The sequence below is a fragment of the Etheostoma spectabile genome, chromosome 5, assembly GCF_008692095.1.
Source record: "Etheostoma spectabile isolate EspeVRDwgs_2016 chromosome 5, UIUC_Espe_1.0, whole genome shotgun sequence".
NCBI classification, from domain to species: domain Eukaryota; kingdom Metazoa; phylum Chordata; class Actinopteri; order Perciformes; family Percidae; genus Etheostoma; species Etheostoma spectabile.
In genome coordinates, this window is record NC_045737.1 from 11740349 (window position 1) to 11758163 (window position 17815).

At 40.9% G+C, this 17815-nt stretch overlaps 1 protein-coding gene across 1 annotated transcript in view; it reads right to left on the reverse strand.

The window, feature by feature from the left end:
- adgrv1 (adhesion G protein-coupled receptor V1) overlaps positions 1-17815 on the reverse strand; it is a 150895-nt gene that overhangs the window by 88617 nt on the left and 44463 nt on the right. Inside the window, 27 exon segments of the mRNA XM_032516956.1 lie at positions 1141-1343; positions 1778-2033; positions 2451-2597; positions 2733-2937; positions 3048-3270; positions 4070-4192; positions 4891-5155; positions 5281-5361; positions 5630-5776; positions 5964-6145; positions 6319-6443; positions 7045-7220; positions 7305-7570; positions 8652-8793; positions 9028-9166; positions 9253-9331; positions 10290-10377; positions 10563-10726; positions 11279-11458; positions 11579-11678; positions 12663-12793; positions 14305-14514; positions 15154-15463; positions 16342-16840; positions 16953-17134; positions 17208-17452; positions 17554-17769. Of these exon segments, the coding sequence (XP_032372847.1) occupies positions 1141-1343; positions 1778-2033; positions 2451-2597; positions 2733-2937; positions 3048-3270; positions 4070-4192; positions 4891-5155; positions 5281-5361; positions 5630-5776; positions 5964-6145; positions 6319-6443; positions 7045-7220; positions 7305-7570; positions 8652-8793; positions 9028-9166; positions 9253-9331; positions 10290-10377; positions 10563-10726; positions 11279-11458; positions 11579-11678; positions 12663-12793; positions 14305-14514; positions 15154-15463; positions 16342-16840; positions 16953-17134; positions 17208-17452; positions 17554-17769 (5084 nt within the window).

The window sequence follows — 17815 nt, forward strand, 5'->3', positions numbered from 1 at the left end:
AAAGTACTTACATTTACTTGAGTCTGTTCTTTTCATGACACTTTCTACTTCTACTCTACTACTTTTCAGAGAGAAATATTGTATTTTTTTTTATTGAACTGAAGATAATTTTTCATTTTCACCTCAACACAATATGAAGTGACTCTGGAGTCTAAGGCCACGTTCACACCTTTGATGTTATTAACAGTCACTTGTTCACACCATTGATTCTGTAGACTTTGTGCGATCTGGGGTTGGAGTTGTAACATTGCTGCATTTTTCACATGTTCATTTAGCGCTCAGACTGCACTTTGTCAAGTGCACCAAACTTTGTCGAGTGCACCAACAAGACAGCGAGTAAGGAGAAGGTTATGGATTTTAAAATTATCCATTAAATCATTTATCAGTTGAAGTTGCAAGCTAGTAAATGCATTGCGTATTGGCTCGGATCCTACATTAGGGTCAGATTGCCTTCTAACCTAAAGTGAACCGAACTCTGGTGCACTTGGGTGCTAACCGAGACCCCCGTTTCCATGCAGACCAGAGTTCAGTTGTGTGGTCCGCACACCAGAGTTCGCATGAGCTGTCCCCCTTCCCCAAACAAGCCGGACTATTCCATGAAACGCTCCAGTATTCAGAAAAAAAATAACCAAACTGCTCAGGTGTGAAAGCATCTTAACTGCTGCTAATTGCATTAGCTAGTTAACTCTGGGACCTGCAGATTTTCAAAAAGCCAACAAACATCCCAAGTTATTTTGGATGGGTAAACACATGGTTATTTCTGGATAAATGCAACAGGAGGACACATGGAGGGAAAGCCTTAGATGTATCCCTCTAGCGACACCTGGAATTAAGTCTTCAGAAAATCACAGGGCAGGTTACAGTATGTATGTTTTATCCTGAAGGCAAGAAACAGGAGTCCATCTGCATTACAAATCTGAATGCGTGTGAACGTGGGAGCAAGAAAATCTATTATCCATTTTCTAAGATGGGAGATGAATTACATGTTAAGTTTGTTTTGGTTTTTTGGTTTAGACACGTTAAGTAGACAAATTAACTCTGTTATTGGTAGAAGCTAAACATTAGTGATATTCCTAATATATTCTTCTTTACTCAAGTATATTACATTAAAGTCTCTTGTACTCAGCGCTCTCTCCTTACCGGTAGGATTGTAATAGTGACAAGGGCCACTGTAGCACCATTTATCATGACGATGGTGTTGTCTCTGGGGGTGTAGTCCCGTCCTGCAGTAGCCTGGTTGGGGGGGGGAAGGTACAGGGCCGGCCTGGTCTGGTAATGGATTTCCACCTCACCTGCAGAGCCCTGTTCCCTCAATATAGAGAGAGTCACGTTGACTGGATCCCCTGTGGGTTGGGAGAAAAGGACAGTTACATAAACCAACGTTAAAACACAGCATAACAGAACGAAGGTATGTTACTCCAATACTTGGACTTCTCTGACTTTTTGGGACGGTGTACATTACACAGATTAAGACAAATCCTAAACTACTTCCTATCCTGGAAATCACTGCGGATCTCTTTTACAGTAAATCTCAAAGTGTGATTACTGTAATAGCTACTTAGAAAACCTCATCCAAAAAAAAAGAATGATTGGTAGTCAGCAAGCAACTTACAGCAACTGTTTCTGGAACAAAGAGAAAACCAAAATTGAGGGATACATTTGAAAAGGTAAGAAATAATAAACTTATTACAGTAAAAATAACTCCTCTGCACTGTGGTCCAGTAAAAACACACATCGCTCATTTACTCATTTCTGGCGACATAAATCCCACTCTTACTCTGTGGTTCTTGTGTTAGTGTAAACTGGGAGTCCAGATGCCATCCAATCACCCCGTAGGGAGAACCATTGGGTAGGATGGTGAGTAGAGCTTGTGCCCGCTGCTTGTCAATGACTGCAGCCTGTCGAAGGTCCTGCAGCCCTACGGTGGTGACATCCATGAGGGCGATGGTGACGCTCTCTCTCAGCTCTGGGACGCCATCCGCTATCACAGTCAGCGCGATGATGGCCACCGACTGGCCCTCAGAAAACGTTACCTATGATATCAACACAAAAATTAAACTTGCTTCCGCAAATGTGATGTTGCTTCCACAAATTTGTGACATTAATACATTATAATTCAGAGATGTTGCAAAAACATTTTCTCCTTAGCGATACATGAAATTGCGTATTGGCCGATATCAAGCACCAATTTTTTCTTTTAACTTTCTTTATTATCTTGTTTGACAGTCAGTCACAACAGAAAAATAACAAATAAACTTCCTTAAAGTAGATTTTCTTCAATTACGTAACATTGGTGCATAGACTATCTTTCTCAGCATCTTAGATCAGAGGCATTTCAGACACTATCGGAACAACTCCATTATAGTTTTGCAATTGTTTATTTTGGTAAGAAAAGTTTATTACATACAGTAATGTGTCTAAAGTATCATAGGCGGGTAAGGCTCACTCACCACTCCTGAAGTGGGGTAAATGTCTGCCAGACTTCCATTGGCAGCCCAGTGAACAGTCAGTCTGCCAAAAGTCCCTCTTTTCCTCTCCACATTGAGAGAAATCTGATTATTTTGCTCCAGCTCCTCTACCTCCACAGATAAAGAATTCTGCAGAGAGGCAATAACAATATAGTTCTATAATGCAATAGCTTGTGGTAATAAATAAATACCCTTGAGATTATTCTGATATGGTGTATTGAGGTTTAACAAAATGGCTTAATACCAAAATATTTATTTGCTTACCTGAGCAAAGCCGATGACTCCATGGGCATCATCGTTGGTTGGGACTATGACAGTCACCTGACCACCAAATCCAATCTCAGCCCCACCCTTTGGATTCTTCAGGCTGACCTGGAAGTGCTCCTGCTCCTCAGGAATGTCATCATCTAATATGTTCACTGCTATTTCAAGCTGGCTGTCACCTGGTGCAAATTGCAACTCCCCAAAACTGAATGTTAGGGGCAAATAAAGGAAACAAAAAATTAATTATTTAACTTTCAGGATATGCTTTTCTGGGGAAAAAACTACCCTTAATACTGTAAAAACACATGTGCGTACCTGGGTATGAAATCAGACTGATTGGAGACAGAAGTTAGTTCATAAATAGTTGAGCTATTCTCCTCAGTTGAAGCCAAGAGGGTTTTGGTGGTGTTGAGGGACGGGACCACGAGAGAGAGGAAGCTATTGGCTGGACGGGCCCTCAGGATCATGGCAAGCAGGTTGACATCAGACCTCCAGGAATAGAGTGATGAGCCATTTCTTCCAGCTAGCAGGACATAAGCTATGAGGAAGAAAAGTATTTAATCAGGGTCTCTGGTTAATTGAAGCTCTATCCATCTTCAACAGCTATCCGGGGTCGGGTAGTGGGGTTAGGCAGCAGCTCCAGCAGGGGACACCAAACTTCCCTATCCCAAGCCACATTAACCAGCTCTGACTGGGGCGTTCCCAGGCCAGGGTAGAGATAAAGGTTGCATCTCATAACCATAAATTGACTAGGGATGGGAGGCACCCACGAGGCATGCTTACCAGATGCCCAAACCACTTCAGCTGGCTTGTTTTAACGCAAAAATGCAGCGGCTCTACTCCCAAGTTTCTCAGGGATAACTTTTTATTTGTACCCTGAACTCGGATTTCCGAGTTGGGAAGTCAAACAACCTCGCAGTACCCCAAGCTCAAAATCCAACATGGCTGCCCCATGCACCGACTGTAGTGAAAACTGGAATAACATACAGTTATTAGCACTTCCGTCTTATATGTGTCTCACTAAATCAGTGGTACACACAGTCCTGTCCAACTTCTATCTGTGGACACGTTGCCCACACAATGAAAATCCGACTTGTAAATGGAACCCATTCAACTTCGGGTGTGACGTCATTCCGGCTCTGGCTTCTGAGTTCCGAGGTAAATGGGACACACGAGCTTCTCACCCTATCTCTAAGGGAGATGCCAGCCACCCTCCTGAGAAACCCCATTTTACAGGTACAAGCACTCAATAGATTTTAAAAGTACAAATGCAACTGAATAAAAAAAGGACAAAAGCTACCTTTACAAACAAAGACAATTAGGACATTTGTGCTTACTGATCCCTGAAGAATCAGTGAAGGGGTGAACAGAGGTGAGGCCTGGGTGAGGAATGGACTGATAAAGCTGTGGTGAAGGCTGCCCTGGGCGCCACTGTAACACCTCACAGGATGGAGAGAGACCTGGAGAAAGAACAAAGGAATGCACAGAAACACACACTGATTTACATACTTTGTATGCATGCTGTAAAAGCATGTTTGTGTAAAGTGAAGAACTGGTTTGACTGACACACCCAAGACTGACAAAATTACAACCTCTGAGTCCCGCTGCGGCTCTGCTCTACACCACGCTGAAGCCTTTCCCGTAAACCCACAACAGTCCGAACCGAGGAAACCTCACCACTTTTGCCAACTCAGAGGGATTATCTCTCATCAAAATATACAGAGTGTAGTATAAATATATGATCTGGCCTACATTGTGAATTATGTTTGTCGCAGATTGAGTTTCTGTGTGCCTTCTAAAGTATCACTGATTTGTTTGTACAACCCAAACTAACATCTAACCGCCGTGAAATCCACTACAGGTACAATGAGAGTACAACCACAGAAAATAGCATCTCATTATTGCAAAAACCATCATGTGAGCATACTGTAGACTAAGTGCACTTGCCTCCAATTTTAGTCCACTTTTAAATATGTAATTTATGCCCCATAGTCCTTTCAACAACAAAAAAACTGGCCCATACATATTACATGTTTAAGACATATGTGTGTGTTAAACAAATTTAGCGTTAACAAAGAGATTGACAGGAGGTATTTACATGTGAAAAATAAACATACGAGCAGACATATTATATGATGTCAAAGCAAGACAGGGTCACCTTCAATAACAGCCAACAGGAGAGTCTCCTCCGCTCTTGTGTTGATTGTCACCACCTGAATGGCTCTGGCGGTGAGTTGGACCGGCTGTGGATTCTGAAATCTTCCATTGGTCCATTGAAGCAGAATGCAGCTGGCAGTCTGTCTGTCTATGCACGCTAACAGGTGGGGAACAGCTGCACGAGCGAATGGAGTTACACTGAGGATGCCCTTTTCAAAGTCAAGAGTCTGGTGGAGGGTGAAGGAGCGCCCAGTCCAAACAAAAATCTGTTGCATGAAAGAAAGAACACAATAACAAAACATCGAGTTCCTCCAACGAGGATGATCGGATGATGCTTTTAATGATCCTGACGCAACTGAAAACTATCAAAGAGCTGTCTTAACAGCCTCACCTGGCTTGATGCTATAAGATAATCTCTGCCTTCAGTGGAGAAGTGTTTCACATCCAGCGCTTCGACACCTACGGTTTGTTCCTAAAGACGTCAGAATGTATCAGAAAATGATTAATTCCCAAGTAAGTAACACTTACAAGGAATCTCGCTTGGTGGATGGTTCAAACATAAAGGAAACAAACAATAAATGTAAAAGAAACAATAACATAAATAAACAAATATGTATATGTGTTAAGTATAACTACTGAACAATAACAAAAGAGGCTGATAATACAAGACAATACTACAGTGTTAAAGTTAAGTACAAAGTGTGATTGTAATGTTGTACCATGATTGGGTTTGTACTTACCAATGTGATATTGAGGTCCATCTGCAATTTGAAGATGCTGAGGTTGGCAGCAGGGGAGAAGGGAGGGCCACTGTGTGTAATGCCTATGTAGGTAGAGCCATTCATTGCAAACCCCACACAGGAGCTTGGGTCCTGAATCCTAACAGACTGTGATCACCAAAAGAGAGAGAGAGAGAGAGAGAGAGACAGAGATGTCTTCTAACAATGTAATTTGCCATACATTAGCTTGGGGTTCACCGATCATCCAACTCATACTGATTTTTACTCTCAAGTATGTGTGTGTACAGTAGGTACATCATGTGCTTGCTGAGGGACAATGCTGTTGTTGGCCTACCTTTACAGGCACAAAAACACCCTGCCACCGATAAAGAGTGGCCAAGGTGTTAGAGGATCCAACAATGGGTCTCTTATCCAGCCTCACAGCCAGGAAGGAAGGCCCCTTCGGAAGAGAGCACCAAGAAGAGGTGGGCTTGTCTTCAAAGCTCTGGTACACACCCATCACTGGGAGGTGACCCTCTTTAAGAAAAAAAAGAAAGGAACCATAATTACATTGCTTATTGGATGGTAAGGGGGATTTAAGAAACATTAAAAGAAGAAGAAGAAGAAGAAGAAGAAGAAGAAGAAGAAGAAGAATAGGGGTGTTTAGGAAGTTGAGGTGACTTTAAATTTTAGATATGTATTGGTCTCACCAGAGTCAATAGCTGTTTTAGCCTGGGTCTCCCATTCAACACTGACAGCTGACTCCAGACCATTACTGCGAGACACAGTGAGGAAGACTGCTCTGCCTTCATCAGCAACCACTTCTGTGTTAGTTCTGTACAGAAAACAAACATTGAATATGACTAAGTTTTCACATTTTACAGCTACATGTACAAATGACATCATATCCAGTGTTTTACCTAGGTTTGTGAAAAACTAAAGTGTGATTTACACTGTAGTACAATAGGTAGGTTCTCCTTTTCCATAAACAACATGACATCAAGGAGAGCGTTAACTTTTCCTGCTACAGATTTCCCACCGTACAACACAGGGATTCCCTTTGTTTCACTCACTATGACTCTAGAGTCGGTTGTCGCTCTGAAGCTGATCACTGTCACTCTCTCTTCCGCTACCACACCACACACCACACACAAAACACCACACACACACACACACACACACACACACACACACACACACACACACACAGCTGAGATCGACGCTCACCAATGTACACCAAGTATAAACTCTGCAGGACAATAAATCACACTTTTTTGGGGTCTCCCCTGTTATAAAAAGTGATATTTTTCAATGAAGTAAAAAAATAAAAAAAAATAAAATTGATATTTTAAGTTTCAGACCCTTTGGTACAAATGTATTGACTCAATGTTGTTGTAAATGAGGGTCACCCCTTAATAATCTCTGAATATTGAGACCTGTTGATAGTAGGTACAATACGAAACAAGCCGGAAGGAGCCAAGTTCTCCAGGACGGTGATGAGAGTTTGCAGTTGGTCACCCATCCGTGCACCTCCTGTGGGGCTGGACAGTGTCGCTGTGAAGGTTTCATTGGCTTCAGGCTCAGCATCCAGTACTGCCCAGATCTCCAGCATCTAGAATATTAAACATGTTTGGTCATGTACTGTATGTGTTTGAGTGCTGTAAAGCCAGTAAAAAAAGAATCTACGTTCCTTCACCTTAAATCGGACTCCATCCTCTAGCACCACAAACCCCTGTGCTGGCCTCAAATCGCCCTCTGCTAGACTGCCGTTGGCGTCAGTAATGGTGAACTGAACAGTTACGGTGCCAAATGTGCCTTTCTCGGGGTTCCGAACCACGTACAGGGTGGCCACACTCTCACCCAGCCTGGACACAGATGTAGGCTCCTTCAATATGAAATGCTTGCTGGTGTTAAAGGAAATGACACCGTGTCCATCGTCACTGGCCAGGATATTCACGGTGGCTGTAAGAAAACAAAAACATGTAGTTTAGAAAAATAATACCGTAGTTAGAATCTGCTGACAATTCTTATAAAAGTTAACAGTAATTTCATAAAGCTAATAGTGTCTCTACCATCATGTTACACAGTTTTCAGTGTGATACAGGGTTTCAGTTTCTTTAACAGATGTGACACAAACTAAATAGGTGTAGTACACGGTCTTCATATCTTTGTGTATGACGATTTCATATTCCATTGTAATGCTATGATTACCACAGTTTCATTTACCTTACCCATTTATATAGAAAAGGAATATAACTGTTCACTAAAACAATGTATGATTTAAAAAATCCAACAAATCCTGTAAAACTTGCCAGCCAATTAGAAAAAAGTATTTGCTATGGAGACAGAATACAACATTGTCATACTCTGAAAGCCACGCGCACGCACGAGAGGGGTTAACAATTAGCAGTGGGGGCGGGACTTAAATGCGCTCTGTCTCTATGGCCATGGTATGACACCTCTTTTATCTGACATGTTAATTTATTTTACTCCCAACTCTCTTGGCCAAAATCTCTCTCTATTCAAGTATAGGTCCTATATTGCAATTATTGATTTTTTTTTTGAATGGAATGTGTCACTTTTAGAATAACTTCATTGTCAAGAATAGACAGAAACCACTGAAGTTATATCAATGTTCATTTTTACTTGTGAATACAAGAAGACAGTTTCCACACTACAGAATAGTACAGAAAATGTCTAACCTAAGCCTTCAACAGTCGCTTATTCATACAATCATAATACAAAGATGATGACGTCAGTGTTTATCATGAGACAAATTTGCCCGTTTATCTTCTGTCTGGGAGTCTTTTCTGCCTGCTCTCCACCCAGAAATATCCCGTACCTTTCACAAGGACAGACGATGGCTCCATGGTTATCTTTGTTCAGAGTGATCAGTATACTATGGTATTCTTATGCAAACAGTTTGAATAATAATCACAGAAAAAAAGTATGTATCATAATTTTTCCAACAGTCACTGTCTTCTACTGTTTTATGTTGACGTTTCAGAAATTTGATTATACTCTATTGTGCCCTCCTATCTACCTGTGGTATTGGTGCCCAGCTCCAGCCCAGGGGACGGCTTGGAAAGGATGAGCTGGAATCTCTCAGCTCCCTCTGGAAGGGTGTCATCGATGATCTGCACTTCTACAAACTTATGCCTTTCGCCATCAACAAAATTGAGTATCTGTGTGACAGGGGGAGGTTTCAGTTCAGTTTTGGTTCTCATCCAAAAGGCTTCTTTAGCTCAGCCTCTTCAGAACTGAGGAGTCCTTTTTGGTGAGAGGCAAAACGTCTTCAATAATCACAAGTACACTTGCTCTTGACTAATAGTCATGTTACTAAAAGTATTTTAATATGTGTTGTGTAAATATGGGTCTGTGATTTTGTGTGCAATGTTTGAATACTGTGTATGGCTAACCGTTTCACTGGTGTTGTAGTCCAGTCCCTGTTGAGCTTCCAGGTTCTGAGCATAGAAGAAGAGAGAGACATTTCCATATGTCCCCTTGTTCCTGTAGGCCACTAGAGTCAGTACCCCCATAGTTTCGTTCACTTCGAACCTGGAAACCAGAACATATTTGTGTGAGAAAAGCACTTAGAGCATGTACAAATCAACATAAGTGTTATTTGTGGGTGCATTTCTTACATGGTGTTTGTCCATTCAATGACTCCTCTAATTCCATCGTTAGCATCAATGCTAATCTCTGCCACCAAACCTTGGGTGTCTGGGAAGATAACATCATTCACAGAGGAAACATTCAGACTGTCAATTGCTTTTTATGACTCTAGTAAAAAGGTTTAGCATTAGTGTCAGCGCTGACTTCAGGGCTGTAACTACTAAGCGCCAAGAGGAAGATATGCAAGAGGAAACTGTCGAGGATCTAACTTTTCGTCATGGCACATTTGAGCACATTACAGCTAAGACGTGTCTCCTGTAAGTGGCTTGGGAGACTGAGTAGCCAAGTCTTGCGGGTGGACTGATTTATGACCCCCTGAATAGTCGTCTCCCTTTCACTACATGGCCAAGACATTGGGAGGCCAGCTACAGGTTTAGTTTGGCTTTCTCTCTCCTCACCACACGGTGCTACCCGGCTCCTACCAAATCCTCAGGCTTCCTAAATCATGGAAAGCATCAATCTCACCATCCAAGCCACATAATGACTGCTGCCAAAAGAGCGGCCGCGTGTTTACTGTGTGTCTCCACGCAGAAGGCCAGATAGTATTCTGGGAGCCTGCTGCTTGTGGTGGTATTCTGTCTATCCTGTAGTATTCTGTCTACTCATCATTTTCTAAATGTACTCATTCATAAATTGGACCGCGGTTTATATTATGCAAAGGCCGTAGCAGAAACTACCAAGCTCTTTCAAGGTGCACTTTGACAGTCAACTACAATGTTGCAGTTTAATGTACCGTACAGGAATATTGTGCATTAAACTACATGACATTTTAGGCAAAGCTTGGGAACACACAAATGTGTAATTTACCTGGCAATGTGCAATACACGACCTCTACTCATCACACACAGCAAATTGTTAGAAATCATGAAGCAAAAATAAGGAAAGTCATTTCATAAGATGAAAAAACATTTTTTACATGTAATCTGACACCGTAACAACACAATTGTCTACGATGGCCAAAGTAGTACTGACATCTCAGCTTTACGCTGCTTAAATTGCTCCATACCTAGTTGGGGAACAGTGGCAAGAGTCGTGATGAGCACTGCTGATGTTATGTTGACAAGGAAGAACTCCTGCAACTCAGGAATGTCGTCCTAATAAAACAAATGGTAATTAAAAAGCTTTTAAATCCCACATTCAAACAGATCTGCTTCATGGAAGTACAGCTAGCGTCAGGAAGATAAAGAAGAGCTGAAAAAAAACAGTTTGACCCATCATCTTAGGTATCAGATTTGATGGAAGACAAATGGAAAGAATGGAAGAAAACCAAGGTCTTTACCTCCAGTATGGTGACAGGGATGGCGACAGAAGTCTGTCCATCCTGAAGGATTATAGAACCAGTACCAGAGATGAAGTCTTTTCCCGGTTCTGCAAGAGCACCCTCCACCAGGGACAAGTTTTGTAGAGATCCTCTTATGACCTCATAGGTGATATTCACTGCTCCTGTACACAAACATAATTCAACAACTTTATTAATCCCACAAGGGGCAATTGCTGTAATTAGGAGCAGCTACAGACAACACATACATACTGTACATAACAGCTAACAAGCGTACATATAGGCCTACAGCCTCACGTGTAGCTATATAATAATCCCAAAAATGGATTTTATCCATTTAAAAGTCCAATTGCAGAAGGGAGAATTCAGAAAAGAATTCATGTGGCAATTCATTTCAAAAGCAGGTAAAATATAACGACTTCTTGATGGCAGCAGAGAAAATTCCCTCTGAAGAACATGCTCTAAAGAAGACAAAATGCTCATTGCTTTATGCAAGATTTGTTGATAACAAAAATAATTTAGAGTAATTTTAGAGCAGATATTATTATATTGATAGATATTATATTGTTCAGGCTGTTTCTGACTTTCCAAGTGAGGCTGTAAACCAGCAGATAAACAATTTAGGTTTGATATCAGTTACAGGGTATGGACTGGAATGAAAAAGGAAACCTATTCATTTCGTACATATTTTTGTGTACACACTTGTTCCCACTGACCTGAGGCTCCAAACTCTCTATTGATGTAGATGTTTATGGTTCGGCCCCGTTCCTCCGTGCTCACCCTAAGGGATGACGGGGCGATGCTCAGCAGCCCATAGGGCTGATCGCTGGTGTCCACAGTAAGCACCGCCTCCCTGCCCTGAACATCCAGGACGGCATGACCTGTCACCACAACGCCTGTGTGTGAAAGTGAGGGGAATGTTGTTAATAATTCATACTAGGGTTATTTTGAGATTTTGTGTGTGTGGTTTCTTGCAGAATTATCTACTGCTAAGACACTAGGACCCGATGCATTACCAAACGTTTGTATTTGGGACAAGGACACTTTGTATTCATCTTTGTTCTCTGGTGTGGCATCATCAAGGAGCTGCAGGACTATAGTGTCATTTAGTTTCCCCTGTAGGAGACACACCCCAACATACATAATTACTTGACAACCAAACAAAATTTGTATTCATGGAATCATTCCATTTTATTTGACAGATTTGTTCCTGTATTATTTTTTAAAAACAAAAATATCATAAAATTTAAAAAATAGACTTTACGTTTTCATGTACACTACCGGTCAAAAGTTTAGAAGCACTTAAATATTTCCATACCACTCCATTATAGACAGAATACCAGCTGATCTGAGTGGTTGGCTCATCTTTAATGCAATATCTACATTGCCCATTATCAGCAACCATTTATCCAATGTTCCAGAGGCACATTCTGTTTACTAATCTGATATCATTTTAAAAAACTAACTGAGAAAACATTGGAGAACTCTTTTGCAATTATGTAAGCACATAATATAATCTGAACTGCTGCTCTGGTTAAAAAAACAATGCAACTGATCTCAGCTGGTTTTTGTCTATAATGGAGTGCAATGGAAATTTCTAAGTGACCCCAAACTTTTGACCAGTGGTGTCTATGTAAAATAACATGACATTTTTCATGTTATTTTACCATAGTTTGTTTTCACATAAAAATATTTATTTTTATTTAATAGATTAAACTGTTAAAAATCAAGTTTAATACTGTACATACATGTCTTACATTAGATTAAAAAAAATACTGCATACAGAAAATTGGTTATTATGGGTGTAAATATCCTTCCCTAAAAATGAAAAAGCCAAAAAATAAGATTTCATGTAAAATTAAAGGTAAAAACTCTATTTTAATAATAGCAAATTACTGTATTTTTACAAGAAAGTTGTTACAGTGTGTACCATTTCAATGCAATCTTTACTAGTGGATTCTATAAGCTCTGTGGTTGGCACCTACAACCACTCTCACAGAAGAACAACAATGACAACATGCACCATACTGTGTAATAAATGTGTTTAACAACAAACCCACAACAAGATGTTCAATGATCTTCATCTAGCACTTTACTTACCGCAGTAAAGAAAAGTGTCCCTGAGGTTTGGGTGAAGGTCCGGTGTACGAGCGGCCCTTGTACAGTCCAGTCCACAGTGACATTACCCAGTCCTGGAGCAGTTCTCAACACTAATAAGGACAGCCTCTCACCTGTAATATGAAATATAAGTTGAAATATAGGTTTGTAAATAGGGATACATTGATGGACTCTTAATGTGAAATGCATTTCTTATACTGTAGTAGGGCTGGATGATAAGGAGAAAATCCAATATCACAATATTTTTGACCAAATACAGCGATGTCGACATTGCCGCGATATTGTAGGGTTGACCTTTGGTGCTTTCACAAAAGATGTACACAATGAGAGTTTTGATAAATAATCACCAATAATGTGGATATAATGACTAAGTGGGTAAAGGTGAATAATAGAACAGCTTCAACAGTCTGGTACATTCAGAAATTGACATCACTTTTCTGTAATGCAACCTTTAAAAGCCAACACTGCTGTCAGGATATTATTATTCAGAATGTAAGATGATATCTACCCTCCTATATCGATGTTGATATAATATTGATATATTGCCCAGCACTATACTGTAGATGCCAGTAGAGGCAACTCAAGGGTCTAATGGTATGAATTATACTCAGGGAGACTTCAACCTCTCATGCATACATCATTTCAAGATAATGACAGACGACCACAGACCCCAGCTGTTGCTGCATGCTTCCATTACTATGAGTACATTCCCTCACGTCTGCACTCATGTATAATTAGGACACATCTCTAGTGACAGGGACAGTAGAAAGTGTATGAAATGTAATGTATTAGGTTACCGAGCTACTTGAAGCTTATTTGTCAGCTCGCTCTCTTAGGTCTAGTTATGGAGTAAATCTACTGTCTGTTCCACACGCCTGGCTTAAGATGCAGAGACTTTGGAATGCTCTACCTCCGGGGTCTTCAACGTTTTTTAGGCCAAGGACCCCTTAGCTAAAAGAGAGACAGAGAAGGGACTCCCTACTACATCTACAGTATATTTAGTGTATAGAATTAAGTTGCATTAAACTGGGCCTTCCTTAACATTAAGATTAACTGTATGGCTACCATTGTAGCATGGGAAGCTTATCTTCAATTTGAAAATAATATTTTCTTTCACACATAGACATTTGGGGTAGAAGTTTGGGGTCCCTTACTAGAGCTGCTGTCTCTGCAACCCGATACCGGACAAGCGGTCAAAGATGGATGGATGGATGGACAAATAGACATATTTTAATGAAAAAAAAAAAAAAGAAGAAAGTTCTGAAAAACTATTTTGTACACCTAATTTGGCTGACCCCTGCACTAACTCTGAAGACCCCTTAGTGGTCACAGACCGCCTGTTGAATATGTTTTGCCATTTCTGTGGACTCTTTTAAAAAACATATAAAGACCTACATTATTAAAAAAAGGCATCTGGTTGACCCGCCTGTACTTTATTTATTATGTACTACTTTGTAGTTTTAAATTGTGTGTTTTTAATATGTATTATGTTGTTTGTTTTTATGTAAAGCACACTGTGATCATGTGATAAGTGCTCTTTAAATAGAATTGACATACTACCGTAGGGGTGATAATGTGCTTGGACATACATACTATGGATTGAATATCCAAAATAGCTACCCACCTTCCCTGGCGATGACAGACCGTGAGGCTGGATGGAATCCTACTATCCCGGCCACATTGTCATTAGCCAATATCACTATGGTTACAGTGTCTGAGCTGGGCAGGATCCGACTTCCTCCCTCCGTATTAACAAGACCAATCATGAGGCTCTCGCTGTCCTCTGGCTCAATATCATCTCTGATTAATATCTCTATTGTCTTCTTCAGAGCACCTGTAGACGGAAAGGACAAACATAGGACGTTGTGCCAAAACATCAGCAGTGGAACAAGTGTTCAGATAATTTACTTGAGTAAAAGTACTAATACCACACTGTTATAATACTCGGTTACAAGTAAAAGCCCTGCATTGAAAATGTTACTTAAGTAAAAGTATGTATGTATCCACAGGAAAATGTACTTAAAGTAATAAAAGTAAAAGAACTTAAAGTGTTTATTTTCTGGTTCATAATTGTATTTAGAGGTTATATCAGAATAGGTTAACATGTTTTTAATAAACACCATATTTATGTTGTACGGCACATTGCTGCAGCTCCTCTTTTCACACTGTGTTGAGCTCTCTGTTTTAGCTACAGAGTGAGGCGTCACACTTGTTCACCATCTTTGATGGGAGTCGCACATGCGCAGTAACTAGGTAAGGACTACTAGCCAGTCAGAAGCAGAGTGAAGTATTTAGAAGTGTTAAATCGGCTAATCATTTTGGAACTACTTGATATTGTTGGTTAGTTTAATTTATAATAAAAGTATTTAATATAAGTATTTATAAACTACATACGTTTTGTGTACTGTACAGTGCTTGAATAAATTTAGTTACATTTCACCACAGCAAAGAATTCAGTGCGTGATCCACATACCATCAAAGACCAGAATCCCTCCAGTCCCAGTGAAGTCAACATCTGGTGTGGCCTTTCCTCCAACAAACCTCCACTCTACGGTGACGGTGCCCAGATTTCCGCCTCTCCGCTCTATAACCAGGGGCACCACAGCCGCAGGCTCCTCTTGAACCTCTAGATAGAGCCCCCCGTTAGTGGTGTTGGGACTGAGGCTGTATATCAAAAATACGCCAAACGCGTCTCCATTTATCCCTATAGTGACCACAGCTTTGTTTGGCTGGCCAATCGAGGGCAGGTTCTTCTGTGCCACAGTCAGATTTATCAGGTCTACCTTTAAAAAACACATGGTAAAACATTTGATTTGTTATACAGTTGAAATAGAATGCATTGGGCCTGCAAAGATTAATTGATTAGTAGTCAACTATTAAATTAATCCGCAAACTGTGTTGATTATTGACTAATCTGTATGAGTAAATTCTTTATTAAAAAATTAAAATTTTCAGCCTTTAGTTTTTACAGGAAAGTTGACAATATGAAAGGGGAGAGAAAGAGGGAACGGCATGAAGGAAACGGCCACAGGTTGGAGCCGAACTCGAAAACCTCCACACATGGACGGCCGCTTCACCAACTGAGCGATCCGGCCGCCCCTGGTTCCAGCTTCTTAAATGTGAATGTTTTCTAGTTTCTTCTCTCCTCTGTGACAGTTAACTGAATATCTTTGAATTGTGGACAAAACAAGACATTTGATGCTGTCATCTTGGGCTTTGGGAAACACTGATTGACATGTTTCATAATCTTTTGACATTTTACAGACTAAACAACTAATCGATTAATCGAGAAAATAATCTACAGATTAATCGAGAATGAAAATAATTGGTAGTTGCAGCCCTAGAATGCATGTAAAACAAATTAAATCATAAATAACACAGGGCAATATATAGGGAAATATATATATACATATATATATATATACACAGTATGTTGTCGGTTAAACGCGATATTAACGCAAACCTATTTTAACGGCGTCATTTTTTTTTAACACAAGATCAACGTTAGCAAACTAGTAACGTTATAAAACTACTACACCACACTGGATCTAGCTAGACCGGAAACAAAACAACAGGCACGCCGCACACACTTGTTTGGGCGTGCGAGCCAGCCAAAGAGTACTAACGTTACGTTATATATATATATGAAATTGGGTTTTACCTTTAGGATCTGCATGGAGAAGCTCTCATCCATTTCAGGGAATTTATCACTCAAGATTGGGACGGTGAGGTTGGCGACCCCTGACCCATCTTCCATGAAGGCACTTTGAGCTGTTACAGGAGTGTAATCACTCCCTGCGACAGCCTGGCCACTGAACAGGACAGCAGCTGAGGTGCTGTTTTTGACATAAGTCATAACCTGAGATTTAGCTGTCAGCTGGTCAACCCCTGACGTCACCCAAGTGCAGGATGGTGGACTCACGCCTGATGACAGAGAGAAGGCCTGGCAGGCTTGTTCTCTCAGACAGGCAGCAGCACATGCAGCCAGTGGGTCTGTCTGACCGGTGATGTTAACGGTCCTAAGGGGGGCAGTGGATGGAACACCTGGTTTTGGGAGGTCATAGTACATTAGCAGATTCCGGCCATCAGCCTGAGCCAAGCCAACAATGTCGATGTCAGAGGTGCTGTACACGATCTCCAAGCGACCAAATAGACCACCTCTGGAATAAAGGCAAAGGGGATGTCAGAGAAAAGACGGCAGATAGGAAAAGTGTGTTTAATGAGAGTACATAAAAAACATTATTCCAGAAAAAAAACAATAATTAAAAGTACCTCCTGCGGACAGTAACATTGGCTCTATAAACCCCCTCCAGTGGCTCTTGAACGCGGTACACAGACAGCTCAAAGTATACTGTCCCATACGGATTGTCATTTTCAGGCACTATTATGTTAACAGATCGATCGGCTCCAAGACTTCCTCCATTACTGGCACTAGTAAGCTCCACCTTAATTATCTAGAAAAGACAAAAGAAGTTCAATAAATAAAGATTGCGGCTTAAATTAAATTTAAAAAATAAAGCCACTTACCTCTGTGATTTCAGGTACATCGTCAGCTAAAATCTCCACTCGGAGTGTCTTCATTGTCTCTCCGGGAGAAAACCTCACCTCTCCTGATGTGGGTCTGATGTCCCCCACTGCTAATTTACCATTGACAGTGGCCTGCCATTGGACTACCACTGTGCCAATAGTACCAGCTTTACGCACTATAGGCAACGTGACCTCAACGGAATTAGACCCTGGCTCCTCTATGGTAACTGGAACTGCTTGGAAGACTAGATAGAAATAAAATCAAGAACTTGCTTAACATTGACAAATTGTCCAAAATAAGGAGAAATAATAAGATACAAACACATCCTGGATAATCCCTACTAACCAAAGGCACCAAAAGGGTCATCAGAAGGCAGTATGGTGATGATGGCACGTGTGCGCTCCCCAAGGAGAGCTCCTCCGGTGGTCTGGTTGATCAGCTCTATGAGAAAGGTCTTTTCCAGCTCAGGGATCGCATCATTGATTACATAGACGGGGACAGATTTACTGGACTCCCCTTCTAGGAGGACCACATCAGTGGAGGCAACGCTGTAGTCTTCACCTAAAGGATGGCACACATGCACATGCATATGGACATGGCCTGCCTG